This window comes from Eulemur rufifrons, chromosome 8 (genome assembly GCF_041146395.1).
Source record: "Eulemur rufifrons isolate Redbay chromosome 8, OSU_ERuf_1, whole genome shotgun sequence".
Lineage (NCBI taxonomy): Eukaryota > Metazoa > Chordata > Mammalia > Primates > Lemuridae > Eulemur > Eulemur rufifrons.
The window spans coordinates 87,286,425-87,313,798 of NC_090990.1; the positions used below are offsets into that span (position 1 = coordinate 87,286,425).

The following is a 27,374-nucleotide window of genomic DNA, read 5'->3' on the forward strand; positions in this document are numbered from 1 at the left end:
CAGAAATTTATTTCTTACAGTTCTAGATGCTGGTCCAAGGAACTGCCAGGTTTGGTGTCTGGTGAGGGCCCAGTCTCTGCTTCCAAGGTAGTGCTTTGAACACTGTGTCCTCACAAAGCAGAAGGTGGAAAGGCAAGAAAGGGATAAATGCTGTGTCCTCACATGGCAAAATAGTGGAAGAGAGGACACCTACTCCCTCAAGCCCTTTTTCAAGGGCCCTAATCCCATCTGTGAGGGCTCTGTCCTCACAATTTAATTACCTCCTAAAAGCTGGACCTCTTACATAAATCACAATAGAACAGAAAACTAAAAGAAGAGGTCAGAAGCATGAGAATAGATTTAAGAAATAAGGCCGGGTGCAGTGGCTCATGCCTGTAATCCTAGCACTCTGGTAGGCCAAGGTGGGAGAATCACTTGAGCTCAGGAGTTCGAGATCAGCCTGAGCAAGAGTGAGACCCCATCTCTTAAAAAAAATAAAATAGGCCGGGCGCGGTGGCTCACGCATGTAATCCTAGCACTCTGGGAGGCCGAGGTGGGCGGATCGTTTGAGCTCAGAAGTTCGAGACCAGCCTGAGCAAGAGCGAGACCCCATCTCTACTAAAAATAGAAAGAAATTATATGGACAGCTAAAAATATATATAGAAAAAAAATTAGCCGGGCATGGTGGTGCATGCCTGTAGTCCCAGCTACTCGGGAGGCTGAGACAGGAGGATCGCTTGAGCTCAGGAGTTTGAGGTTGCTGTGAGCTAGGCTAATGCCACGGCACTCACTCTAGCCTGGGCAACAGAGTGAGACTCTGTCTCAAAAAAAAAATAAAAAAATAAGAAAATAAAATAAAACTACAAAGAAATAAACAGGAATACAATTCCCTATATAGTAAGATATAAGATGTCATCAATAGCAAGATGCAACATTATATATCACCAAAAGAGAAATAATTCTGCTAATTAAATATATCAGTTAAGAATTTTATTTTATGCTTTTCCAAAAAACTCTTTAGACTTAAATTTTATCATATATCACTCTTGTGAATATATAGATATGGAAATAAAATTAGGGTTTTCCTACAAATTCTCATTTTTCAGTGTTTAACTTTTCTGAATCACTTTTTGACTAAGTCACTGATATCCAAATTTTTCCACACAATACTTCCCATTACTTTTGTGATGCAGCATTTATTAAGAGAATCTATAATAAAACTAAAAGCCATGGGTACTGGCATCTTTTAAGCCAACCTTACATTTAGCCAGCTAACATACATCTGACTCCAGCTTTGGGAATGTTGCTTAACATGTCCAATTTGCCACATCCCAGAATATCCTCTGCCCCTCACCCTCACATACAATTAGTTCATAGGAAATAAGACAGTAATTCACAATTGTCTTGAAGAGGCTTTCATTCAATCTGCTGAAATCTGAGAGTAGTACCTCCATGATGGGATTAGTGTCCCTACAGGAAAAGACTAGAGTTTACTCTCTTGAAGGCAGCTATCTGCAAGCCAGAAAACAGGCCCTCATCAGACAATGCATCTGCTAATGCCTAATCACAGATTCCAGAAGTGTGAGAATTAAATGTTTTTTTATTTAAGCCACTCAGTATTTTTGTAAAAGCACCTGAACTAAGACTATGTTCTAATTTGCGATTGAATACAAGACAATCACTGAAGGGTGTGATGGTGCTAGAATGTTCTGGGGGACTGAACTCTCAAAATTAATAAACTAAAGCATGCATCAAAATAAATAAAAGCCCAGCAATGGGGAGGAACCAGCCTAACAAACACCAAGTAACAAGCATAGTAGTCTCACACACAAGGGGCAAGAACGTGGATTTACCCCTTCTGAAATGCAACCATGAATCTGAAAACTGAGGATAGAATACGAACAGTGAAGAAAAGCTCTCTGGTGCCCCAAATCTCACACCAGAGATCAAGACAACACCGGTGGAAATTGAAGCCTGTGGTACTTGGAAATTAAGCATAGCAACAACAAAATTCAAACTCAGCCGAACCCCTAACTAGATTGACTCACTCTCTACATTAACATTCTAACCAAAAAAGTGTGATCATTTCCAGGAATAAACACTATATACCTGTAAGGCTGGTGGCAGGCACCCCTCCCTTCCCTAATGAAAAAGAGGCGGCTCCTCCTGTCTCTCGGTACCCTCCCCAAAACTTAAACAAAGAAATTCCTTACTCCTGGTGCTGACATCTCCTGGCTGAAGAAGCTCCCATCCCCTAGCCCTAAAAACCTATATAAACCCACTTAGACTTCTGGGCGGGGCAGCTTCTCTGGGTACCATGGGTCCCGTGAGGCTCGCCCGGGTCCCTTTCTCAGGGACTCGTTACCCCCACCAGGGAGCGCCCCAATAAAGCTTCTTTACTTATCCCTTTCAACTCTGCTCCTCGTTCTTTCTCTGGCACCGGGTACTTCAAAGAAACCTTACATTTGGTGCCGAAACCCGGGACGGGCGTTTGGCTGCACCACCCCCTTCCGAGAACTCTCACTATCTGGACGGGGACCTCCGCTGACTGCCTTCCAGTCCCTGATTGACGACCTTGGCCTGGGTGAGTCACTCCGTGTTATCCCAACCTGGACCCCCCAGGAGCCTCCGTTCCTTCCGGGATACTGTTCCCTCTCCGTTAAACCGTGGGCCCACGTCAGAGGCTCCCCCGTTCCAGGGGCTAAGGCTATTCGGGGACGCCTGAATTCCTCTCACCCCTTTCCGTGCCGGCACACTAGTCTCGGGCAGAGACGTCCCCCTAGGCTTTTGCTGCCTCCATAGCCAGGATACTGTTCCTGGCTGTTTCCCCATCCGGGTTGAGGTGACATGGGTGACCAAAATTCCCCACGAGACGCCCCTGGGTGTCTACTGGCCAATCTGAAGGCCCTGGATTTAGGCATCCGGCCCAAGTGCCTCATTCTTTACTGCAACACTGCCTGGCCAATGTATAAATTGGACAATGACTCCCAATGGCCTGAAAATGGGACTTGCAGTTTCAATATTCTGCAAGACCTTATTAACTTTTGTCACAGGAATGGCAAATAGTCGGAGATCCCATATGTCCAAGCCTTTTTCTGTTTGCGCTCCTGTCCTTCTCTCTGTCTGACCTGCCACCCCGCACAAGTCCTCCTGCTGGATCCCCCACCTCCTCCTCCTCTTCTCCCTCTAACTCTCCACTGGATGTCTCTTCAGACACCCCTTCTGCTTTCTCTGATCCACCCGACTCCCTCAGCCCTCCTCCTCCACTCGACCTCCACCATACCCACAGGCACCCGCCCATCCTCCCACATCTCCCAGCCGCTTGCTGCTGATGTCTCCAGTCAGCCAGCACACTCGCTCCCACGCAAACCCCTCGGACCAGCCCCTCCTCTGTCCGTTATGGGAGGTGGCAGGCGCCGAAGGGCTTGTACACATACATGCTCCCTTCTCCTTTCTGACCTTTCTCAGATTAAAAAGCGCCTAGGTTCATTTTCTAATGACCCTACAGCCTACACCAAAGAATTCCGTTACTTGACACAGGCATATGACCTTACCTGGCATGATATTTTTGTTATACTATCCTCTACGCTTACTACTGATTAAAAAAAAAAAAAAAAAAAATACCGGCCGGGCGCGGTGGCTCACGCCTGTAATCCTAGCACTCTGGGAGGCCGAGGCGGGTGGATCGCTCAAGGTCAGGAGTTCGAGACCAGCCTGAGCAAGAGCGAGACCCCGTCTCTACTAAAAAAAATAGAAAGAAATTATATGGACAACTAAAATATATGTAGAAAAAATTAGCCGGGCATGGTGGCGCATGCCTGTAGTCCCAGCTACTCGGGAGGCTGAGGCAGAAGGATCGCTTAAGCCCAGGAGTTTGAGGTTGCTGTGAGCTAGGCTGACACCATGGCACTCACTCTAGCCTGGGCAACAAAGCGAGACTCTGTCTCAAAAAAACAAACAAACAAAAAAAAAACCCAACATCTGGGCAGCAGAGGGACCACCTGTTGCAGTGTGTCCTTGCCGGCCTCCAGGCCCCCGCCCGCCATGCTGTAAATTACGACAAACTCAGGGAAATCACTCAACAGGCAGACAAAAACCCTGCGGCCTTTCTCAGCCGCCTTACAGATGCCCTTATCCAATATATCCGCCTAGAGCCTACCTCCCCCTCGGGGACTGCTGTCCTTACAACTCACTTTATTACTCAGTCCTCCCCTGACGACAGAAAGAAACTCAAAAGGGCAGACGAGGGCCCTCAGACCCCTATCCGGGACCTGGTGAATATAGCATTTAAAGTCTTCAATTACCAAGATAAACAGACAGAGGCCCAAAGGGAGGCCCATGTCCGCCAAAAGACACACCTGCAGGCCCAAGCCTTGGTTGCAGCCCTGAGGCCGGCGGGACTGGTGAAACCACCAACTTCATCTAAGGCGACCAGCTGCGCTCCACCAGGCACCTGCTCCAAGTGCGGTAAAGAAGGCCACTGGGCCAAGCAGTGCCCACAGCCATGTCGACCCACCAAGCCTTGCCCGGCATGTGGTCAAGAGGGACACTGCAAAAGTGACTGCCCCTTGGGACAGAAGTCCGGAGGGTCAGTCCTTCCATCCCTAGACCTGCTGATGGCAGCTTTGGGTCTGGCTGCCGAAGACTGAAGAGACCCTGACTCAATGACCCCATCACCCTCGCCGAGCCCAGGGTAACAATCAAGGTAGCAGGTAAGGCAGTGTCCTTTCTGGTTGACACGGGGGCTACCTACTCTGTCCTGCCTTCCTTTTCAGGCCCTACTTATCCTTCCCAGGTGTCGGTTGTGGGTATTGATGGCAATCCCTCTCAACCCCCCACCACCGGTCCCCTAACTTGTCTAATAGATGACCGTCCCATCATCCATTCCTTCCTTATCATGCCCTCCTGTCCCACTCCACTTTTGGGAAGGGACTTATTAACCAAGCTGGGAACCACCCTCCACTTTTCCTCTGGAACTTCTGCCCTCCTTCTTCTCTCTCTCTCTCTAGATTCCTCAGCTCCGCCCACAGTCTCTCCTGCTTTACCGAGTCCTACATACCTCCTCCCACCAGAACTCATAGACCTCCAGGTTTGGGACACCTCTACCCCAGTGGTGGCCACACACCACACCCCCGTCCTCATTCGACTCAAAGATCCCTCATTCTTCCCTTCCCGGCCACAGTTTCCTATTTCACCAACCCACCGCAGAGGTCTAAAACCCATCATAGAACGTCTTCTGCGCGAAAAACTTTTAATTCCAACTGACTCTCCCTATAACACACCCATTCTCCCGGTAAGAAAGCCAAATGGCTCCTACAGGCTAGTCCAGGACCTCAGACTCATTAATGAGGCAGTTGTCCCCATACACCCTGTGGTGTCTAATCCCTACACTTTACTCTCTCATATTCCACCCTCCACCACACATTTTTCTGTCCTGGACCTCAAGGACGCATTCTTCACCATTCCTTTAGACCCAGCCAGCTACAATCTCTTTGCCTTTACATGGGAAGGTCCCGACACAAACATGTCTCAACAACTCACTTAGACTGTCCTGCCCCAGGGGTTCAGGGACAGCCCCCACCTCTTTGGTCAGGCTCTCACCCAAGATCTTCTTCAATGCCCCTTACAACCAAGCACTGTCCTCCAATATGTGGAGGATTTATTACTCTGCAGCCCCTCATACTCTGACAGCCGCACACACACTGCCTCTCTACTCAACTTCCTTGCCTCCAAGGGCTACCGGGTGTCCCCCTCCAAAGTTCAGCTGTCTAAGCCTACTGTCACAAACCTTGGACTTAGTCTCACCCCCACTTCCTGACATCTCACTGTTGATTGCCAGCAGGCTCTTTACAACCTCTAGTCTCCCACCACTGCTGAACAAATTCTATCCTTCCTCAGGTTCATTGGTTTCTTCCGACACTGGATCCCCAACTTTTCTCTCCTTGCCAAACCCCTCTATGAGGCAGCACATGATGCCTCCACTGGCCCTCTGTTAAACCCTCAGGCTGTCTGCCGCACATTCCTAAAACTTTGTGACTCTCTCCTACAAGCACCCCTTCTAAGACTCCCTCATCCTGAAAAACCCTTTAACCTCTACACGGATGAGTGCCAGGGCCTCGCCCTCGGCGTCCTCACCCAACCTCTGGGACCTACTCCCATTTCCACCCCAGTGGCCTACTTATCCAAACAGCTGGACACCACAGTCCGTGGCTGGCCCCCCTGCCTCCGCACCTTATCAGCGGCCACTGCTCTCACCAGGGAGGCCCTGAAACTCTCCCTGGGACAGTACTTATATGTCTTCTCCACCCACCGTTTACAGGACCTTCTGACTCACCGCTCTTTAGCCCTCCTCACCCCGTCTAGACTATAGGAATTCCATCTCTTGTTTATTAAAAATCCCACCATTACTTTATCACAGTCCCCAACTCTAAACCCTGCCACTCTGCTCCCCATTCCCTGCCTAACCCTGTCCTCACATTCCTGCTCAGAAATGGTTGAAGCCTCCACTACCTCTAGACCCGATCTGTCAGGTAAGCCACTTCCTACAGCGGACTTAACTTTCTTTGTTGATGGCAGCTCTGTCACAGGTGAGGACGGCAAATGCCGGGGAGCCTATGCCATTGTCTCTGCCTCTCAGGTAGTGGAAGCCTCCCGACTTCCGGAAGGCACCACCTCCCAAAAGGCAGAACTCATTGCTCTCACCTGAGCCTTACACCTAGCCCAAGGCAGGAGTGTAAATATTTACATGGACTCCAAATACGTGCTTATGATAGCTCACTGCCATGCTGCCATATGGAGAGAACAGGGCTTTTCTCCACCAAGGGCTCCCCTGTTATTAACACCACCCTTATCTCCCGTCTCCTCGAGGCCCTTCACTTACCCACTCAGTTAGCTATCATACACTGCAAGGGACACCAGACGGACGGGTCCCCCATTGCTAAGGGAAACAACTATGCTGATACTGTTGCCCGTAGTCTAACATCCCCAAAACATCCTAGTCCGGCTCCTCTTCTTTTCCTTTCCGTTCCTTCCCTCCAGCCTCACTACACTCCAGAGGAGCGTGACAGCCTTCTCGCCCAAGGGGGATCAACCACCACTGAAGGGTGGGTCCTCCTGAAAGATGGCAAGCTGGCTCTCCCTAAGGTACAGGCCCTGGAACTCGTTAGCCAGGTCCACTCTTCACTTCATATTAGCACTAAGGGCCTCTTCCACCTCTTACAGCCTCTATTTTCACACCCTGCCCTATATTCTCTCATCAAAACTGTTTGCTCAAACTGTGACATCTGTGCCTCTGTTAACCCTCAAGGGGGCTTCAAACCCCCTGTATCCACCCACCAGATGCGTGTTCACCTCCCCGGACAAGACTGACAGACAAGTTCTCCGGGCCCACGCAGACAGATATCTACCTCAGCCTCCGGAGACCGACTCAGATATCTCTCACACGGGTATACAGCCCGGCGACTCGGTACTTCTTAAAAGTCTTCACCCTAAGCCCCTTGAGCCCCGGTGGACGGGGCCCCACACAGTCATTTTGACAACACCTACAGCTGTAAAACTCCTAAAGGACCCTACCAGTTGTTGGCATCACATCTCACGCACCAAAAGGTTCTCATCTCAAGATGCTTCCCCGTCCTACTCCTGCCACCAGGTGGGTCCCACTAAACTCTGTTTCACTCGGACTCCTATGTCTCCTGGCCCTTCCAACAGCTGCTCCTGATTCAATATATGTCTGGAAATTTAAGGTACACGAAACCCGCCCCTCGGGAGACACCCATGTGGTGGCTCTGCTGACTGCTCTCCAAAAGGCTGTCAAACGGCCCTCACCATTCCCCTGTCCCTGACATCCATTGACGGTGCCCCACTCCCGGTTCTATGCTACCTATATGACCAAACTTTTGACTATTGTCGGGAACAGGCTGACGTGTATGGGGAGTGCCCTAAATTGTCATGCCACTTCCATAATACTAGATATCCAAAGGGATGGCGGGATTATTATTATAGAAAATATGGTTGGGGACCTAACACATTCTATTTCTCAGACAAAAATAAACTTCGACTAGATATCCTCTACCCTTGGGACCAGCGTTGGGAAATTGGAGTCACAGGCAAGGTATACTGGAAAATGCATGACTATTACCCTTCAGCGACTATTCACATCAGCCGTGAATACGTTCTGGCCCACCAGACACAGGTTCAAATATCTATCAATATTCTGGAAGCAGAACAAACTCTAGCGGGACAACTTTCCTCCCGCCCTAAACATCCCCCTCTTACCTCCTGGCTAAATATTATTCAACATACCCTCGCCTTCTTAAAACTCCTCTAAAATAATCTGTAATGTCTCCCACTGTTTCCTCTGTGCCTCCCTTCAGTGACTCCCTACTGGCCGTTGTTCCCCTAAACTTTTCTTACCCCTAAAAGACTCCCTCATCGGGTCCCTCATGCTCCACTCCACTCACTCGAGTTCCCCTATGGGAACCTGAGCCCACAGGCCACCTTATGCGGATCACATATACTTTCCCACCACCCTCACGGACCCCAACCTACAACTTCATGGACGCTGCCTCACTAACCATACTGTGACCACGACCATCTCTTCTGCTCGGGGACAGTTCTTCTGGTACAACAGAACACTTGCCCGCTGGGTCAATACATCCACCCCGGGTCCTTATTTCCCTATCATAGTCGTCCCTCAATTAATTCTATATGGTGAGTCTGAATTCGGGTGGCTTCTCCCGGGACCTCGCTCAAAACGAGCCATCTTCTTGCCGGTCATGATAGGTCTCAACTTGGTCTCCTCCATCGCAGCCTCAGGGCTTGCGGGAGGCGCCCTGGGCCACAGTGTTATTTCTGCCCAAGACTTTACAGATCGCCTACAGCTATCCCTGGAAACCACGTCGTCCACGTCACTAACTTCCCTGCAGAGACAACTGACTTCTCTGGCTCAGTTTCTCCAATGCCGCCTGCAGAAATTATCCAGAGTAGCAGTAAACCAGATGCTTCTTCACCCCTACTCTCCTCTTCCAGTCACCCCTCCACCAGCCAACTCCGGCCCATAGCCCCCACTACACCCCTCAAAAGCAGGAAGTAGCCAGAAAGACTGCGGCGCCCTATTATCACTAAAAGGCCGGAATGTAAGGCTGGTGGCAGGCACCCCTCCCTTCCCTAATGAAAAAGAGGCGGCTCCTCCTGTCTCTCGGTACCCTCCCCAAAACTTAAACAAAGAAATTCCTTACTCCTGGCGCCGACATCTCCTGGCTGAAGAAGCTCCCATCCCCCAGCCCTAAAAACCTATATAAACCCACTCAGACTTCTGGGTGGGGCAGCTTCTCTGGGTACCATGGGTCCCGTGAGGCTCGCCCGGGTCCCTTTCTCAGGGACTCGTTACCCCCACCGGGGAGAGCCCCAATAAAGCTTCTTTACTTATCCCTTTCAACTCTGCTCCTCTTTCTTTCTCTGGCGCCGGCTACTTCAAAGAAACCTTGCAATACCTAGTCTCCAGTGTTCTACATGCAATTTCTAGTATGACATACACATAAAAGCAAGATTAAACAACCCCTTGCCAAGAGCCAAAGCAGTCAACAAGACTCAAGAGGAAATTCAAATTATGGGACTATGAAACAAGAACTTTAAAGTAACTACAATTAGTATGTTAGGGGATATAGTGGAAAAGATGAACAATATGCACAAAAAGATAGAGAATTTCAACAAAGACATGGAAACTAAAAGAGAAAGTAAAATGGAATTGCTAGAAATTTTAAAACAGAATATCAGAGACAAAGAATTCTTCAATATACAAAACAAAAGTTAGAGAAAGAACCAGTAAATTTGAAGCTGGGTCAACAGAAATGTTCCGAAACACAAGAGAAAACAGAACAGAGCTATGGCACAGTATCAAATATTCTAAGATATGTGTGATTGAATTCATAGAAGGAAAAGACAGAGAATAAGTCAGAAGAAATATGTAAAAAGATAGTAACTGAAAATTTTTTTTAAATAACAGAAAACATCAAAGAAGCTCAGAAAACACCAAGCAGGATTTACAAAAAAACAAAAACTCCCTAACACATACAATACATTTAAACTGCTAAAACCAAAAATAAAGGCAAACTCTTGAAGGCAGTCCCAGAAGATACATTACATATAGGGAAAAAAAGTAAAAACTTAAACAGACTTCTCACCAAAAACTATGCCAGCCAGAAGACAATGGAGTGACTTCTTTTAAATACTAAAAGGAAAAACTTTCAACTCAAAATTTTATACTCAGCAAAAATCTTTCAAAATGAAGGCAAAATAAACTAAATTTCAAACAAACACTTAAGATAATTCACCGCACACAGACCTGCAGTACAAAATATATAAATATAAGTTCTGCAGGCAGAAGGAATATAAAGATAGACAGAAACAAGGATTTACACAAATAGGGCTCTAAAAATAGTAATGATAAACATAAGTGAAAGAAATAAAGAAAATGATAAGAAGCCAGATGTCGTGGCACACACCTACAATCCCAGCTACTCAGAAGACTGAGGTGGGAGGATTGCTTTAGCCTAGAAGGTGGAGAAACATATCTCAATTAGAAAACCTTAGGAACCTCTGGTTGGAAGAAACAATTATGTTAAAAGGGAGGTTAAAAAAAAAAACAAAACTCAGAATCAGGAGAAAAAAAAAAGAAAAGAACACAAGAATAAGCATAACTGATAATGATTCAAGAAGAAAAAAAAGGCCATTGACTTTGCAACCTCCACCAAAGAACTTTAAATACAATAAAAAATTGACAATAGTACTATAATATTAGTACTATTACAGGTTGAACATTCCTTATCTGAAATGGTTGAGACCAGAAAGTGTTTCAGATTTGAATTTTTTTCAGATTTTGAAATATGTGTGCATTCACATACTTACCTATTCAGCATCCCTAATCTGAAAATCCAAAATCTAAAATGCTTCAAGGTGCATTTACTTTTGAGCATCATGTCAACGTTCAAAAAGCTTCAGATTTTGGAGAAGTTTGGAGTTCAGATTTTCAGATTAGGGATACTCGACCTGTATTAGTAGAGATTATTTTGAATATTATCTCTTGTCATTGTTTATTAAAATAATATTTTTCAAACAATTACACACTGTGAAGATGTTTTTATATCAATTGCCAAATCTAAGGGCAGATATACTCTACAATTTCAAGCTTGCCAAAAGGTAATCTATGTCATTTGGGACGTTAAAGAAAAAACACTACAGAACAGATCCAAATACAGAAAATTAGTTCAAAAATTCTAATATTTTATTATACATTTTTAAGATACATCATCTCAGTTAATCAAGGGTCATATTGCAAGTAGTTTGACCCAGCTAACATCTTTAGCCAGTCCCCTATCTGTGATCTCCCTAACTTTTAGATGCATTACTTCTTTCAAAAGCAGCATCCAAACTTATTAAGTAAATTTAGTAAATACTTACAAAGTATCATCTTAGAACTTTCCAATAAAGTATTATGTATATAGTTCAACCCACGTATATTTGGGTACAAACCCTAATTCCATTATGCTTTCATAAAATTGTTTCAACTGTCTCATAATAGTATTGGTTCCAGCTAACAAAAAAATTCAGTCTTATAAAGGTTAAGTACTAAAAAAACACTAACATTACCAAGATAATCAGAGCCAGGCACAATCTAGAGTCATTTAGGTAAACATGGCGTAGTTACATCTTCCCTAAAAAGAGTCACAAAACCACTTTCATATTTTGGTACCAAATGCCAAACCCTAGCAACAAATACCACTTTACTCTTTTTGGTCATTTTATAAATTGCAATGCCTTTTTACATGCATTATATAAACCTCACAATCCTATAGAATAATACTATATTTCAATTTATAAAGAAACATAGTTTAAGACAGTAAATTATTTGCCCAAAGTTAAACCTCAAGGTCTGAAATTCCAAGTCCAGTGCCCTAAGCACATTGATTTCAGTAGACTAAAAAAATAATAAAATGCATCACTGTAACTATGAAAATCAAAAACCGCAATTATCAGCAATCAGAAGACCTTAGAAAAATTATTTTAAATATGCTCAAATTTATATACATCCTTTAAGAAAGAAAGACAACCAGCAGAAAGGCCATGGGAAGATTTCTTTTTTCCCCTCAAAATTTCCAAAACTTGAAATTTCTCTAGCTTCCTCTTTCCCTTTACAGCACCAGCACCAAGTGGATTCAAGACAAAAAGAAACAGAAACGAGTGAAAAGGAAAAAAAATAAAGCTCACATCCTTTTTATATGTACAGTGATAACACTAGATTCCCCAACAGCAATTCACAGGCGACAGTTAAGTTCCAGTCTCTGTCCCATCATGCCATTCCTTCCTTGTTCCATTTGCTATGATTAAAAAGTCCTAAAAAACGCAAACCTCCCTTTTTTGAAAAGTAGAGATTAAACTTATTTGATATTTTGTAAAGAGATTTCTCCCTAATCCATCATCTCCACCAGGACCGTTGTTTACACTGTCTCATGTCACAGGCTCTATGAATCAAGAGAGGAGAGGTAAGGAAGAAAAGGAATAAAGACAATCTTTTCAGACTCTGAAATTTAACAACAAATCTTTAAAAACTAAGGATTCAAAAAGCTATGTGCTACCTTCAGGGTCAGAACTTCAAAACGGATGAGACCACCCACCATGGGCCAGGAAACAACACAATGATTAATACAACATGTAATAGTCGTGAAAAGATAAGCAGGTGAGCCAATCTCTGGTATCCATAAAGGTAGATTAGATCGGGGTACAAAATATGGCCAAGAAGTATCTACTGATTGCTTCCAGCATGAACATAACCCCAATACACTGTCAATCTCTTCCTGGACTTCATTTCATTCACACATTCCAAAGGGTCCTCCCCAAAGACAGAATCAGTTCTAACCACCACCAAAGGTTTCGAGTTGAAGAAAATTTTAATTAGGCTTCTGTAGCTAAAGTTAGGTACAGGTGAAGCAATTAGGAGAATTCTCTCATAACAAACCACAAGTAATAACAGCACCAGGCCTCAAACACAGAATCTGGAGTACTGGATTCAAGGTGGACCTAGAGACTTTCAGTGTAGGAGTATGGAACATAGATCTTCACTAGCATTCTACCATTAATGTAACTAAGTTTCTTTTTCTCCTTTTCAAAGCTATCAGCTTACTATTGTATATATTTATAGCCACTCCAGCACCAACACTACACCAAAAACTTTAGGCCAACTCAGGTATTTCCTTTTTTTATTTCAAATTCCTCAGACAGAAAATATAATTGGCTGCATCTCTCCCTAAGCAAAAAAAAAAAAAAAAAGAAGAAGAAAATATATATATATATATATATATATATAATTGGTCCAAAATATCTTTCAAGCCAATTCCAACAAGATGTAATCGTTATATTTTGGTCACACTTCAGAAGAGCACCCAATCACAGGCCAATCAACTGGAGAAGATATCAAGTTCACATAGAAGAAAAACAGATGCCAATATAGGAGGGGCTATAAAACAGAAAGTATGAACAGGAGCAGTACCATATCTAATACATTTCATTAGACAGCACCCCCATGCCATTATTTAGGGATGAAGGAAATCCCCAAAAATGCACACGAGATGTGTTCCTCGTAACTCTACCTGGATTTTTAAAATTAACTTTTTTAAAAAGTTGTTTCAGTAGTTAAGTTTTATTCCACAAATACAATGCCGAGTTTAAAATACCAATTAAATTTGTCTTCTGTTCTTGAAATGAAAACCCAAACACTTTATATAACATACTTCAACAGAAAATGCATATTTCTACAGAAAATGCACCGAACCAAACCGTGAAAATCTGAACCACAACTTTTCCCTTGACTTTCCTTTGGCTACCAAGAAACATACTGTTGTCTGACTAAATTATTAAAGATGAAAGCATAATCTTTAAAAAGTAATATAGGTATGGTCATTAAGCAGTTGAAAAGATGCTGAAGATCACTAGTGAATAGTGGAATGCAAATAAAAACCATAATGAAATACCACTTCATACCACTTTGGCTATAATCAAAAAAAAAAAAAAAAAAGAAAGAAAGAAAATAATGAACCCTTATACATTGCTAGTAGGAAATGTAAAATAGTGCAACTCTGTTGAAAAGAGTTTGGCAGTTCCTCAGAAAGTGAAACACAGATACGTCCTAGCAATTACATTCCTAAGTAAATACCCCAGAAAAGAGAAAACATGTTCAAAACTCATAGATGAATGTTCATAGAAACATTATTCATAATAGACAATAAGTGGAAACAGCCCAAATGTCCATCAACTGATAAATGATTTTTTAAATGTGATCTATCCATACAATGGAATATTATTTAGCCACAAAAAAAAAGTACTGATACACGTTACAATATGGATGAACCTCAGAAATATTATGTTAAGTGTAAGAAGCCAGGTCACAAAAGACCATGTATTATATGATTCCATTTGTATGAAATGTCTAGAACAGGCAAATCCATAAAGACAGAAAGTAAATTAGTGATCACCGAGGGAAGAGGAGAGTGACTGCTTAATGGGTATATGGTTTCTCTTTGGGCTGATAAAAATGTTCTATAATTAGACATTAATGATGGCTGCACAGCACTGTGACTGTACTAAAACCCACAGAATTGTACACTTCAAAATGTTTAAAATGCTTCCTTTCGGCCAGAGCCGCCATCTTCCAGTAATTTACCAAAATGACAAACACAAAGGGAAAGAGGAGAGGCGCCCAATACATCTCCAGGCCTTTTAGAAAACATGGAGTTGTTCCTTTGGCCACATACATGCAAATCTACAAGAAAGGTGATATTGTAGACATCAAGGGAATGGGTACTGTTCAAAAAGGCATGTCCCACAAATGTTACCATGGCAAAACTGGAAGAGTCTACAATGTTACCCAGTATGCTGTTGGAATTGTTGTAAACAAACAAGCTAAGGGCAACATTCTTGCCAAGAGGATTAATGTGAGTATTGAGCACATTAGCTTCCTGAAATGTGTGAAGGAAAATGATAAGAAAAAGAAGGAAACCAAAGAGCAAGGTATCTGAGTTCAACTGAAGTTCCAGCCTGCTCCACCAAGAGAAGCACACTTTGTGAGAAGCAATGGAAAAGAGCCTGAGCTGCTGTAACCTATTCCCTATGAATTTATGGCATAATAGGTAATAGGGGTAGCACACATCGTGAGAAGCAATGGAAAGGAGCGTGAACAGCTGGGACCTGTTCCCTATGAATTCATGGCATAATAGGTACAGCACACATTGTGAGATGCAATGGAAGGGAGCCTGAGCTGCTGGAACCTATTTCCTATGAATTCATAGCATAAGCAATGTAAAACATAAAAGGCTCCCAGACTGTAAAAATGTTTCTCTTCATTGTATACAAGTGTGGTGTCCCCTTCCCCAAAGAAATATTTAAAGCAAATTTTAATTGTGTCCTAAAAAATAAATAAATAAAATAAAATAAAATGGTTAAAATGGTGAATTTTATGTTGTGTGAATTTTATCTCTATTTCCTAAATGAAAGGAATAGAGAGCTAACACTTCTGGCTATGAGGGAGTAACAGAATGGATCCCATAGAATGGAAGCACACACTATTGCAAAACTCTTACCTTATATATGAAATGATAATATTACTTGAAAATAGAATGTGAAAAGTTAAAAAAAATAAGTATTGTAAACCTCAGAACAAGCACTCCCCCCTAAACACACACTATCACTAATAAGCCAATAGTGGAATTAAAATTGAAAGATTAAAAATATCCAATTAATCCAAAAGAGAGCAGGAAAGGACGGGAAAAAAAGAAAAAAGGAATAGAAGGGACAAATAGACAACAAAGAGCAAACAGGACAGCACACACAAAACCAAGCACAACATAGTTGTGTTAAAATGAAAACAGTCTAACTGATCCAATTAAAAGGCAGATTATCAGCTTAAATAAAAAGGAAGACTCAACCATACACTCTCTACAAGAAACCTACTTTAAATATTAAAACACAGACATAATAGAAGTGAAAGATTTAAAAAATACCATGTAAACACGTAATAAAAAGAACGCTGAAGAGGCTATATTAACATTAGACTAAGTAGATTTCAGAACAAGGAATATTACCCGGAATAAAGAGTGACGTTTCAAAACAAAAAGGGATCAATTCACCAACTCTAAATATGTGTGAGCTTCAAAATACACAAAGCAAAAGCTAACAAACCTAAAAGGAGGCATAGCAAAATCTACAATTATAATTAGTTAAGGACTTAATCAATAATTGATAGTACAAGTATACAAAAAATCAAGAAGGGTATACAGAACTTAAATAAAATATCAATCAACTTGACTATTTGACATTTATAGAATATTCCAGCCTGCACACAGAATACTCATTTTTTTCAAGTGCATACTGACCATTAGCCAAGCCAAAGCTTATGGCAGACCATGAAACAAGTCTCAGAAAATTTAACAGGTCTGAAATCATACAAAGTATATATTATCTGAACAAAGCTAAACTGTATTAAAGATCAGTAACAGAACACTATCCAGAAAAATTCTCATTTAGAAATTAAACAACACACTTCTAAATAATTCACGGTTCAAATAAGAAATCAAAAGGGAAAAGTATTTTAAATTCAATGAAAATTAAACGATACAGCTAAAGTAGGGATTAGAAAGGGGAATTGATAGGATTAAATGTCTTTATTAGAAAAGAAGGCCAAAAATCAATAGTCTAAGCTTTCATATTAAGAAATCAGAAAAAGAAAAGATGAAACTCCAAGTATATAGAAGAAAAGAAATAAAAAAGTAAAACTGAAAATCGGTGGAATAGAAAATGAACAAACTATATAGAAAATCAATAATACCAAATCTGGTTATTTGAAAAAAATTAATAGAATTGACAATTCTTTAGCTTAACTGTTCAAGGAAAAAAAGAAAGACAGCAACACAAATTAGCAGTATCAGAAACAAAAGGTGGGACATCTTTCCAAATCCTCGACATTAAAAAAATAAGGTAATATTATAAACTTTATGTCAATAAATTTAATAACTTGGGTGAAATGAACAAATCTCTTAAACTACTAAAGCTCAAGAAATACAGAACTTAAATAGGTCTTTCTCTATTAAAGAAACGAATTAGTAATTAAAAACCTTCCCACAAAAACTATGGCTTCACTGATAAATTCTACAAACCACTTAAGGAAGAATGCCAATTTCACACAAACTCTTTCACCTCCTTTTAAAAGCCAGCATTACCCTACCATGAGTTATGGGCTAAATTGTATTTCTATCCCTCCCAAAAGAAAATCTCCCTTTTTTTCCCCCCTTTTTTTATATTCAGGCCACATTCCACAGCAGAAAATCCCTTTATTGAAATCCTAACTCACACTGTCTTAGAATGTGACTACATTTGGAGATTAGATCTTTAAATAAGTAATCAAGGCAAAATAAAGTCATATGGGTGGGCCCTAATTTAATATGACTGGTATCCTTATAAGAAAGATTATGATACAATATATAGACTGAGGGGTGACCATGTGACGACACAACAAGAAAGTGACCATCTGCAAGCCAAAAAGACAGAACTACCAAATCCGCCTACACCTTGTTTTGTACTTCCAGCCTCTAGAACTATGCTAAAAAAAATTTCTGTTGTTTATACCACGTATTTTGTGATGGATGCCTAGCAAACTAATACATTCTGATGTGAAAACCAGAAAAAAATATTACAAGAAAACCACAGACCAATATCATTCATGAATAAAGAAGCAAAAAAATCCTTTTTAAAAATATAGCAAATCAAATATATCCATTAATCTATGTTTTTTAAACGGGGTATACAAATTGAAAAGAAAGTATAACTATTTACAGATAACGTGATTGTCTTCTTAGAAAATCTCTTAAGTTCTACCCAAAACTGTTAGAACTAATATGTGAATTTAAAGTTTCACAAAGCGAGGTATGGTGGTGTGAGCCTATAGTCCTAGCTACTTGGGAGGCTAAAGTAGGAGGACCCCTTGAGACCAGGAGTTTGTGTCCTGTCTGGGCAACATAGCAAGATCCCATCTCTTAAAAAAAAAAAAAAAATTAAAATTAAAAATGAAATGTGTTCTACAGTTCTTACAATACACAAAAAAATAAAGTTCACAAAATAAAAGGTCAATATACAAAAATAAATTGTTTACATACTAGCAACAATTAGAAATTGAAATTAAAAGAACATTTAGAGCAGCATCAAAACATAATACTTAGTAGTAAATTTAACAAAATATGACGCAAAACCCAACACTGAAAAGTATAAAACGCTAAGAGAAACTAAAGAAGACCTAAATAATTGGAGAAATATAGTATGTTCATGGTTCAAAAGACTCAATAATGTTAAGATATCAAGTCAAATTGAGTCACAGATTCAAAGTAACCCCAATTAAAATCCTACATTCCTTTTGTAGAAATTGACAAGCTATTAATAAATCTAAAATTCACATGGAAATGCAAAGAACTTAGATAACTAAAACAACTTTGAAATAAACAAAATTACACTCCTGTTTTCAAGACTGATAACGATACGGTAATCAAGACAATGTGGTAGGGATGTAGGGATTAACATATAGATCAATGGAACAGAATAAAAATTCCAAAAATAAATTCATACATATGTGGTAAATTTTTGAGAAAGGTGCAAAGTAAATTCAATGAGCAAAGATGGTCTTTTCAACAAATGGTGCTGTGATAATCAGATATCCATGGAGGTTAGAGGAAGTCTTCAATCCTTACCACACGTTGTATAGAAAAACTTGAAATTCATCAGAACCATAAGAAAGATAACTATAAATCTTCTAGAAGAATATATAGAAGAAAATTTTTTGTAACTTCCCCTTAGTAATTTCTTAACAAGGAAACAAAACTCACAAACAATAAAAAATCAATCAATAAATTAGAAAATGTAAAACTTTTATACTTCAAAAAAAACTATTAAGAAAATGAAAAGGTAAACAACAAATTTGGAGAAAACATCACAATACACAGGTCTTTATATAACCAGAATACATAAAGACATGCAATTTAAGAAAAAATAGGCAAAAGATTAGGATAGACACTTCACAAAAATGAAAAAGTATAAATGAAAAAGCAAATGAAAATATGTTCAACATCATTATAAGACAATAAAATACCACCACATACCCACTGAAACAACTAAAATTTAAAAGACTGAAAACACCAAATGTTGGCAAGGATATGAAACAAATGGAACTTTCATACATTGCTGGTAGAAATGTAAAATGGTATAGCCTCTTTAGAAATAGTTTTCCAGTTTTTTTAAACATACACTTGCCATAAAACCCAGCAATCGACTTCCAGATATTTGCCCAAGAGATGTAAAGACATGTCTACACAAAAACCTGAATGTGAATGCTTACAGCAGCTTTCTTCATAATGGCCAAAAACTAGAAAAAAAGAAACAACTCACATATCTTTTAACTAGCAAATAAACAATTCATGTTATATACATATGGTGGAATACTACCAAGCAATTAAAAGAAAAAATCAGTAATATGTAATAATACATTCAACATCACTGTATCTCAAAAACATCATACCAAATGGGAGAAGTCAGACACAAAAGACTACATACTGAAGGACTCCATGAATATAAAATTTGAGGGGGCAAAAAAAAAAAAAAAAAAACAGTGATAGAGCCAGTATGTCTGAATATAAATACTGTCATCACCATTATTAAATGTGTGAAATGAGACAAATTACATAATCTTTCTGGGCCTCATTTCCTTTATCTACAAAATGAGAGTACCTATACCTAACAGTTGTTGTGAAGATTAAACAAGTAAACTAAACCCCTTAAAATAGTGCCTGGCAAATAACAGCAACTTATATTTGAGCACTTACTATGTGTGTCTATCTGGAACCAATTGTTAGTACAACACATTCAATCTTCACTTTAGGGTGGAACTGGAATTTACTCACTATACAATATCTTAAAGAGCTCCCAAAATAGTCATCTGTAATTTACAAAGCCCACTTTTGTCTCATCTCTATTATAGCCAAATGCTCACCCCTGAACTGAGGGCAGAGGATTCCAATGTACTAGATTACTTGGGCCAGGATCATGTGTTCCAACTCTGAGTTTGGGAAAGCAGAGCACCCACCCCAAACCACACAGACTAGAAAAAAGCATGGATCCCCAAAGGTTACACCAGAAATAGAATAAACAGAAATCAGATCACCTATTGCAATCCACCCTTCACTCTCTGTATGCATTGATAGAAACAGACAAAATCAGTTCATGAAATTGTGAAAAATGAAAGAACTTATACTTGAGGATATAAAAAGACAACATGTTACTGTCAATGAAAATATTATTTGAGAAGGTACAGATCTATATGACTAGAACCTGGCACATCCATATTAATACACGAAGAAAGACAGGGCAAAAAAAAAGCATGGTGGAAGGCAGAAAAGGGGGTGGGGAAACACCAACAGGTACCAGGTCAAGAATTTAAAAAGCACTTTATATTAATTTTTTTTAAGAGATAGGGTCTTGCTATGTTGCCCAGGCTGGACTTGAACTCCAGGTTAAAGTGATCCTCCTGCCTCAGCCTCCAAGCAGCTGAGACTACAAGCATGCAACACTGCACCCAGCTTTAAAAGCATTTTATTTTGTATACAGGTTGAATATCCCCAATCTGAAAATTTGAAATCCCAAACGCTTCAAAATCCATAACTTTTTAAGTGCTAACACGACACTCAAAGGAAATGCTCATTGGAGCATTCTGAATTTCAGATTTTCAGATTAAAGATGCTAAGGGTAATTCAAATATTGTAAAATTCAAAAAAATCTGAAACCTCCTGTTCCCAGGTGTTGGATAAAGGATACTCAACCTGTAAATTTTACAAAGAAAGAGAAGACTGGCTAATTTCACTATCAGAAAAGCCTTTCCCCCCAATCTGTGGAAGTTTTCTGAGGAAAAGGGTAGGTTAAAATAATTACATAAAACAGAAAAAAATCACTGTCAAGAACAAACATACAAAACATACAAAAATATTTCCTCCATATACAAGGAGGAAAAGTCAGCAACCAGGTTTAAGGTTGCAGTTACTTTGATAGCAATTCTTAGATGGAATATGATCCCTATGTAATGTTGGTTCATTATCAGGAAAGGTACAAAGTCTTATAAAAGGAAAAGATTACTAATCAACACATCCTTTAGTAAAAGGCCAATTAAATCTTCCACTTACTTTCCTAACTATCAAAGATGCAATTATATCCCATAATTGAGTGACTTTCACAATTTTTTAACCCTGACGCCCAGTAAGAAATATGTTGCACATCCACTACACATACACATGTAACCAAAAGTTTCATCAAACATTATTATCTTTATTATGACAGGTTCTATGATATCTCCTATTTCACTTTTTAATAGTTTGAAAAACATAGTTATAGTAACAAGAATGGTCAACAGCTTTCATCTTTAGTGCTAAATGTGATTAATAGGCAATGGCTATATAAAGTGCCATGTTAAGGACTTTCAGACAACATCTAAATTCATTAGAGTATTTAACATCTGCCATAGTACTAAGAAAAGGAAATGGAACTAACATCTGCCATGGTACTAAGAGATGCAATGATGCCAGGTTATATATTAAAATCATGTGGTTAAAAGTCTGTCTTTGCGTTAAATCATGAGCTCCTTAAGAATAAAGAGTCTGTCTTAGTTTGACACAAAATAGGCAGTCACATATTTATTCAATAGATCTATTTAATCTAGTAGATCCTATTTTCTGTCGAGCAAATGATTAAAAGTTAACCTTCCCACAAGGAGCTTACTATCAACTTGCAAACACATATTAATGTTTCTGTTACAACTTGGAAAATAACTGGAACTTGCTGAAGTAGAAAGGTCATTTCAGATAGTTGGCAGTAACAGAGAGGCAGCAGTTATGTTACAGAATAAAAGAAAGTCATATTAAAAGACAGAAAGTCAACTTCCAAATACAGGCTAGATTCATAGTTTAATTAAACGGGCCAAATATGAAAAATTCGAAAAAAAAAATCAAAGTAACAAAAACTTCCTTTCAATGTTGAAGATTTATCCAATACTACTCTCTCCTGTACCACAGATTCTCCATCAATAAAACAGTTAAAACAGTTAAAATTATCTGCAACTTGGTATTTTCAATCCTTTGTATTAAGTAAAATATTAAAATGCAAACTATAAATCCCTAAAATGTTTATCCATTCTGCAATTAAATATAAACTTACTTTCAAATATGACATAAGTCAAGAGAGGCCAATATGTGTTACTGAAATTAGGTATGTGACTATTTAAATCAACTGTTCTCAAGGAGGGGAGGAGGCCACATCCTCATTACCGGGTGAGCATTTGTAAACTACACTGCCCACCCCAGCCTCGAATTCTGGTATGTCCCCTTGGGATGTGGGCAGGCAGGGCAAGGGAGAGGTTAGGGATAAAACATTCACCTCATGTGATTATGAAACAGCTGCTTCTCTCCAATATATGCCATTTAAGAACCACTAAGCTAAATACATGTACTTACAGATCTGAAATTTTCTAACTGCAAACAAAGAAAGCAGTAAGCTGAGAATCAGGAGATCTGATTTCTCATTTTTGTCCTCAGTTGCCCAATCTGAAACAAAATTACTTCTCTGCGCTTCAATGGGAATATAATTATATTAGTATTATATTAAAATAACATAAAATGTGAAGTATAAACATATCTTTAAAATGTCCTGTAGATAAATAAGGAATTATCATCATTATTTGAGGCCCAAGTTATGTGAACTTGAGCCTCAATCAGCTATAAAAGCATAGAGTAATTTGATTTTGAGGCATACAAAACAAGACCAACCACCCAGAACCAATCAGAAATGAAAAGGGTTCCTTGAGCCTTGCCTAATCCATGTCTTCCTACCCCAATTCGCCAAAATCAAACCAGGCTTGAGTCTTCAAAACAGACTCTCATTAATTAATTCTCCTGAATATTCAATCTTACCAGAAAAAGAAGTAATGGACTAATGAGATTCTTAGACAGAAAGTGAAATACTTAGAATTTTTAACTAAAGATTTTCATTAGATGCTTCCATACTAGAATATAAAAAAACAATTCAAGTAACATGGTTAGGACTCACACCATACTGACTTTTTTTTTTTTTTTAGAGACGGGGTCTCACTCTGTCACCCAGGCTGGTTTGCAGTGGCACAATCATAACTCACTACAACCTTGAACTCCTGGGCCATCCTCCCACTTCAGCCTCCCAAGTTGCTGGGACTACAGACACGAGCCCCACTCCTACCCTGAAATTTTTAAAAATTAAGTGATGAACTAATAAAAATTTTAATAATCTTACTCCTAAACATAAAATCAGTGTCTGCAATTCTCTCTAACAGCCTATGGTACGCTGAAATTCATAAGGTGCCTGGCAGACAGTGAATGTCAAATATCTGTGGAGTGACTGAATGATTCTCTTATTTCTCACATCTTTTACACTATTTTAGTGTACCCAGATGGATGATAGCATGTTTGTTTTCTTCAAATGTACTAAAAGTTGATATGCAAACAGTAGCTAAAAAGACAAGTAAATTCTGCAAACCCCCACTTTGTTCTATTACCTTCTGCCATATCATGTGACATTCTCAACTGTGTAGAAGTGCAAGCCCTATCAGGCCCAACTATAAACTGCTTAATTTATAAACAATCACAATTACAGCCCAAAAGTTTTGATGAAAAATAAATTCTGAATTCAGAATAAAGACAAAAGCAGAAATATGAATAAAGACATCATTATTTTTCTGCAAAAACTAGCAATTGTAATTCTAATCAATAACTTTCCTAATAGTTTCAACTTCTAACCCTATATTTACTAACACCAACTCAGACCATCTTCAAGCCTAAAGTGAATCAACTTCCCTCATAATGACTGTGCAAGCCAACTTCCCATATCACTGATATTCCAAGCACAAAACACCACCAGTTCATAACCACCTAAAACACAATTACTCTCTCATAATCCTACCAACAATAGCTAAAATCCAATGGAAACCTCAGAACACTCACAGCAAGGCAACCGACACCACCTTTCACGTAATGACTAACCCTTCTATGTCAAATATCATGACTGAATACTACTCTTTATCATTCAAGATGCCAACTTTGATGACAAAATGTCTATACCTAGCATTTCTCAAGTCGGAAGTTCGAGTATACTCTGTTACAGTGCAGTACAGTTACATCTGACATATGAGTGATAATAAATGCGGTTCCCTCTTTCAAGATACTTAGTTGAGAAGTGGAATTTTTTTGTTAACAGACTGACTTCAGTAGCCTCAGCAACAGACTTATAAGCGGCCTACCCTTTTAAATGGAAGAAGAGAAACATTTATACACACCACGACGGGTGCTTACATTAAAACCTACTTCTTAAAACATCCATACCCATGTTTCATCATCTACCATACTATAAATAAGCAAATTTTGACAACAACTCCACCCCTTTGAATCTCAGGAACCTTAATCCTCTCCCTTTACAAATTTAATTCATCTCAACAACTACTCCGGACAAATCAGGTACCGAATTCATCAGACAGCCAAAAAATTCGGGAGACAACCTCCTTGCCCAACTTTCTCCTTTTGTCCAAAACCGTTTACTTGACCTTCCACCTCCTCCCCTCATTTATTATTCCCTAAACTCCCCCCACTTCCTCCTCACCAGCACTTATCTCTTGATTATCCCCACCCCCGCCTTGAGACCTCGACATTCCCCCACCCCACCAACCAGGAGCCTGGACGTTCTCCAAACGCTGGAATCCCTCTGCAGACACCACCACAGTACCAGTATCCCAAGCTCTCCAACAGGCCACCCTCACACTGGACCCCACCAGCCTAAGCAGCAGAAACTCATAATGTAGCGGGGAGGGGACCGCTCTTCAAACCTACCATACGAAGTCGTTGCTTTTGTCCTCATAGGAGTTGATAAGCCCGTTGCAGAGGGGGGCGAGCAGAGGTCGCTTCCTGCTGCCGCTGCCTATACTGGAGCTGCTCCCTCCTACGCCGGCGCTGGGCCTGGCCGCGCAGCTGAGCCGGGACAGGCCCGCGGACACCGCCCCGCCGCCGCTCCCGCCGCAGCTGCCCGACACGGCGGCCGCCACCAACACAGGCCGCACCGGGACCCCGACGCTGCCCGAGCCCGCTGCCTGGGCCGCCCCGCCGGACACCAGCGCCGCCGCCGAAGCCGCCACGGAAGGGGGCGACGGGGAAGAGGATAAGGACGAGGAGGCGGAAGTCACCGAGGAGGCCGCCGAGGAGCCAGGGCTCGTCCCAGCGGAGCCCGACCCGGCCTGGCGGCTACCAGACATTGTGATTCCCTCCCCTCCGGCCGGGCGCTCGGAGGAGAGGGACCGCAACCGCGACCCTCCGCCGCCTCCCCTCCCTTCCACCTCAGTGCATCCTGAGGACGCCGCCGCGCCGGGAGGTGGGGCTGAGAAACAATAAAGCTGGTTTTTTTAAGAAAACCACACAACAGCGTCCGACGGGAGGGGGCGGAGGAAACTAAAAGAGCAGAGTACAAGCCACTACCGCTGTCGAGGCCGCCGCCGCCGCCGCCGCCGCGGTCTCCGCCACAGCCAACCCCGGCGCGCCGAGACGGGCCGTGCGCGCACGCGCGCGAGCGGCGGAAGGGGCGGGAGCGGCGGGGGATACAACTTCGGACGCAGCCAGGCGGTGCTCAGACACGCACGGCGCGGCGGCGGCGGCGGCGGCGGCGGCGGCGGCGGCGGCCTGGCGCCGGCAGTCTCCCGGTCCAAGGCTGTTCTCGTTTGTGACGTACCAGAGGGCAGGTCGTCTTAACGGAGTGAAAGGATAGAGGGTGGAACAAATGGGAGGGATGGGGGGTGGTTTGAAGGATGGGGGTGTGGAGGGGCGGGGAAAAGAGTACTCAAAAAGCGACTGCGCACGCGCGCCCCAAGCGCGACGCTCCCGGGTTACCCAGGGTATCCGCCCCAGGCCGAGAAGAGCCGCGCGGACGCAGAGTTGTTGTGTTACGCATGCGTGCGCGCGAACCGCATTCTTGAACGGGAAGAGGGAGCCATCCCCGCCTCTGGAGGAGCAGGCGCTGTGATCCAATGGCAGGGCGCGACAGGTGCTTCTGAGTGTGGGAATGAAGGTGCTGTAAACTGGGAACGCACGGAAAGAACCTAGAAGCTTGGAATAGATGAAAAGACCAGTGCCCTGAGCCAGCGTCTCCTGGCTCCGCTGATACTCATTCCATAGCTGTGTGAGGAATAAATTAAGAGGAAGTCAGTGAAAAGTAATTTTTAGATTGCAAACATTGTAGCAAGTGTTACCAATTTTATTAGTTCAAGCATGACCTCACTCCTGTATTTTGAAAAGTTGTTTGCCAAATTGAACATAATAATGGGAAACCAGATTATACTTAATCAGACCACAGCTCTGTTGGAACCTCGGCTTAATGTGGATCTCATATGATAATTGTAGCTTAAAACAAGGAAACGTGGCATTTAATACCGCCAGAAAATATGCAACTTCCGGTAGGCTTTTTTGGAATATTGAAAATTGATTACATGTTTTCACTTGCCACTTTGAGAATTCCTAAGATTTGGGAGGATGGAAGTTAGAAACAACTGATCTGTATGATTTTCCGTATCCTTTTCAGTTCTATCGTTCTATGATTCTTAAAGGAAATGATCGCAGATTAATTTTGTCTTGAGTGTTGAAGAAGCCTGTAGGAGTAACGAGGGGCTTTCCCTAGGAAAACTATTCATGCTGAGGGGGCAGGGCCAATGAAGGACTTAAATGAAGGCATGGCAACCCAGACCTAGCCATTCATCTGGGCAGTAAACTATCATAGGCCTGCCACACTCCTCAACTCTGTCTTAGCTGCTCACCCTTCAATTCCCAGCATCTTGGGTTTAACTTAGGTCTCTCCTTGGAATGACATAGGAATGGGCTTATCAGATTTTCAAAAACTGACCTTATTGTAAAAATATTACCTTATCCAACCCCTTGTTTAAATTCACTTTCAGAACCCAACTAAAATGTAAAGCCTTCCTGACTGCCCTTGGCAGAGACAGTTGCACCCTCCTTTGTGCTCCTGGGATATTTTGTTTGCACTTACAGCATTGTATTTTAATGGTTTATATGATTCTTCTCCACTAGCCTTTCAGCTTTGTATTATACTCAATGCCTGGCCTCTGATGGGTGCGTATTAAATATTTCTTTACTAACAGATGAATAAAGCTAGTGATCATCTAATTTTTATTTTAATTATTTGTTTAATATTGGTCTTTCCAACTAAATTGTAAACTCCATGAAAGCCAGGACCATACTGGTTTT

At 41.2% G+C, this 27,374-nt stretch overlaps 1 protein-coding gene across 3 annotated transcripts in view; it reads right to left on the minus strand.

Annotated features, from left to right (window-relative positions):
* COP1 (COP1 E3 ubiquitin ligase) overlaps positions 1–25,691 on the minus strand; it is a 243,896-nt gene extending 218,205 nt beyond the window's left edge. For all 3 annotated transcript variants that reach the window (XM_069478385.1, XM_069478384.1, XM_069478383.1), the window contains exon 1: positions 24,960–25,691. Coding sequence is in view for 2 of the 3 variants with exons in the window: in XM_069478384.1 (XP_069334485.1) it covers positions 24,960–25,378 (419 nt within the window). In the remaining variant the exon portion in view is untranslated. The remainder of the gene's footprint in view (positions 1–24,959) is intronic.
* Positions 25,692–27,374: the final 1,683 nt, after the last annotated feature.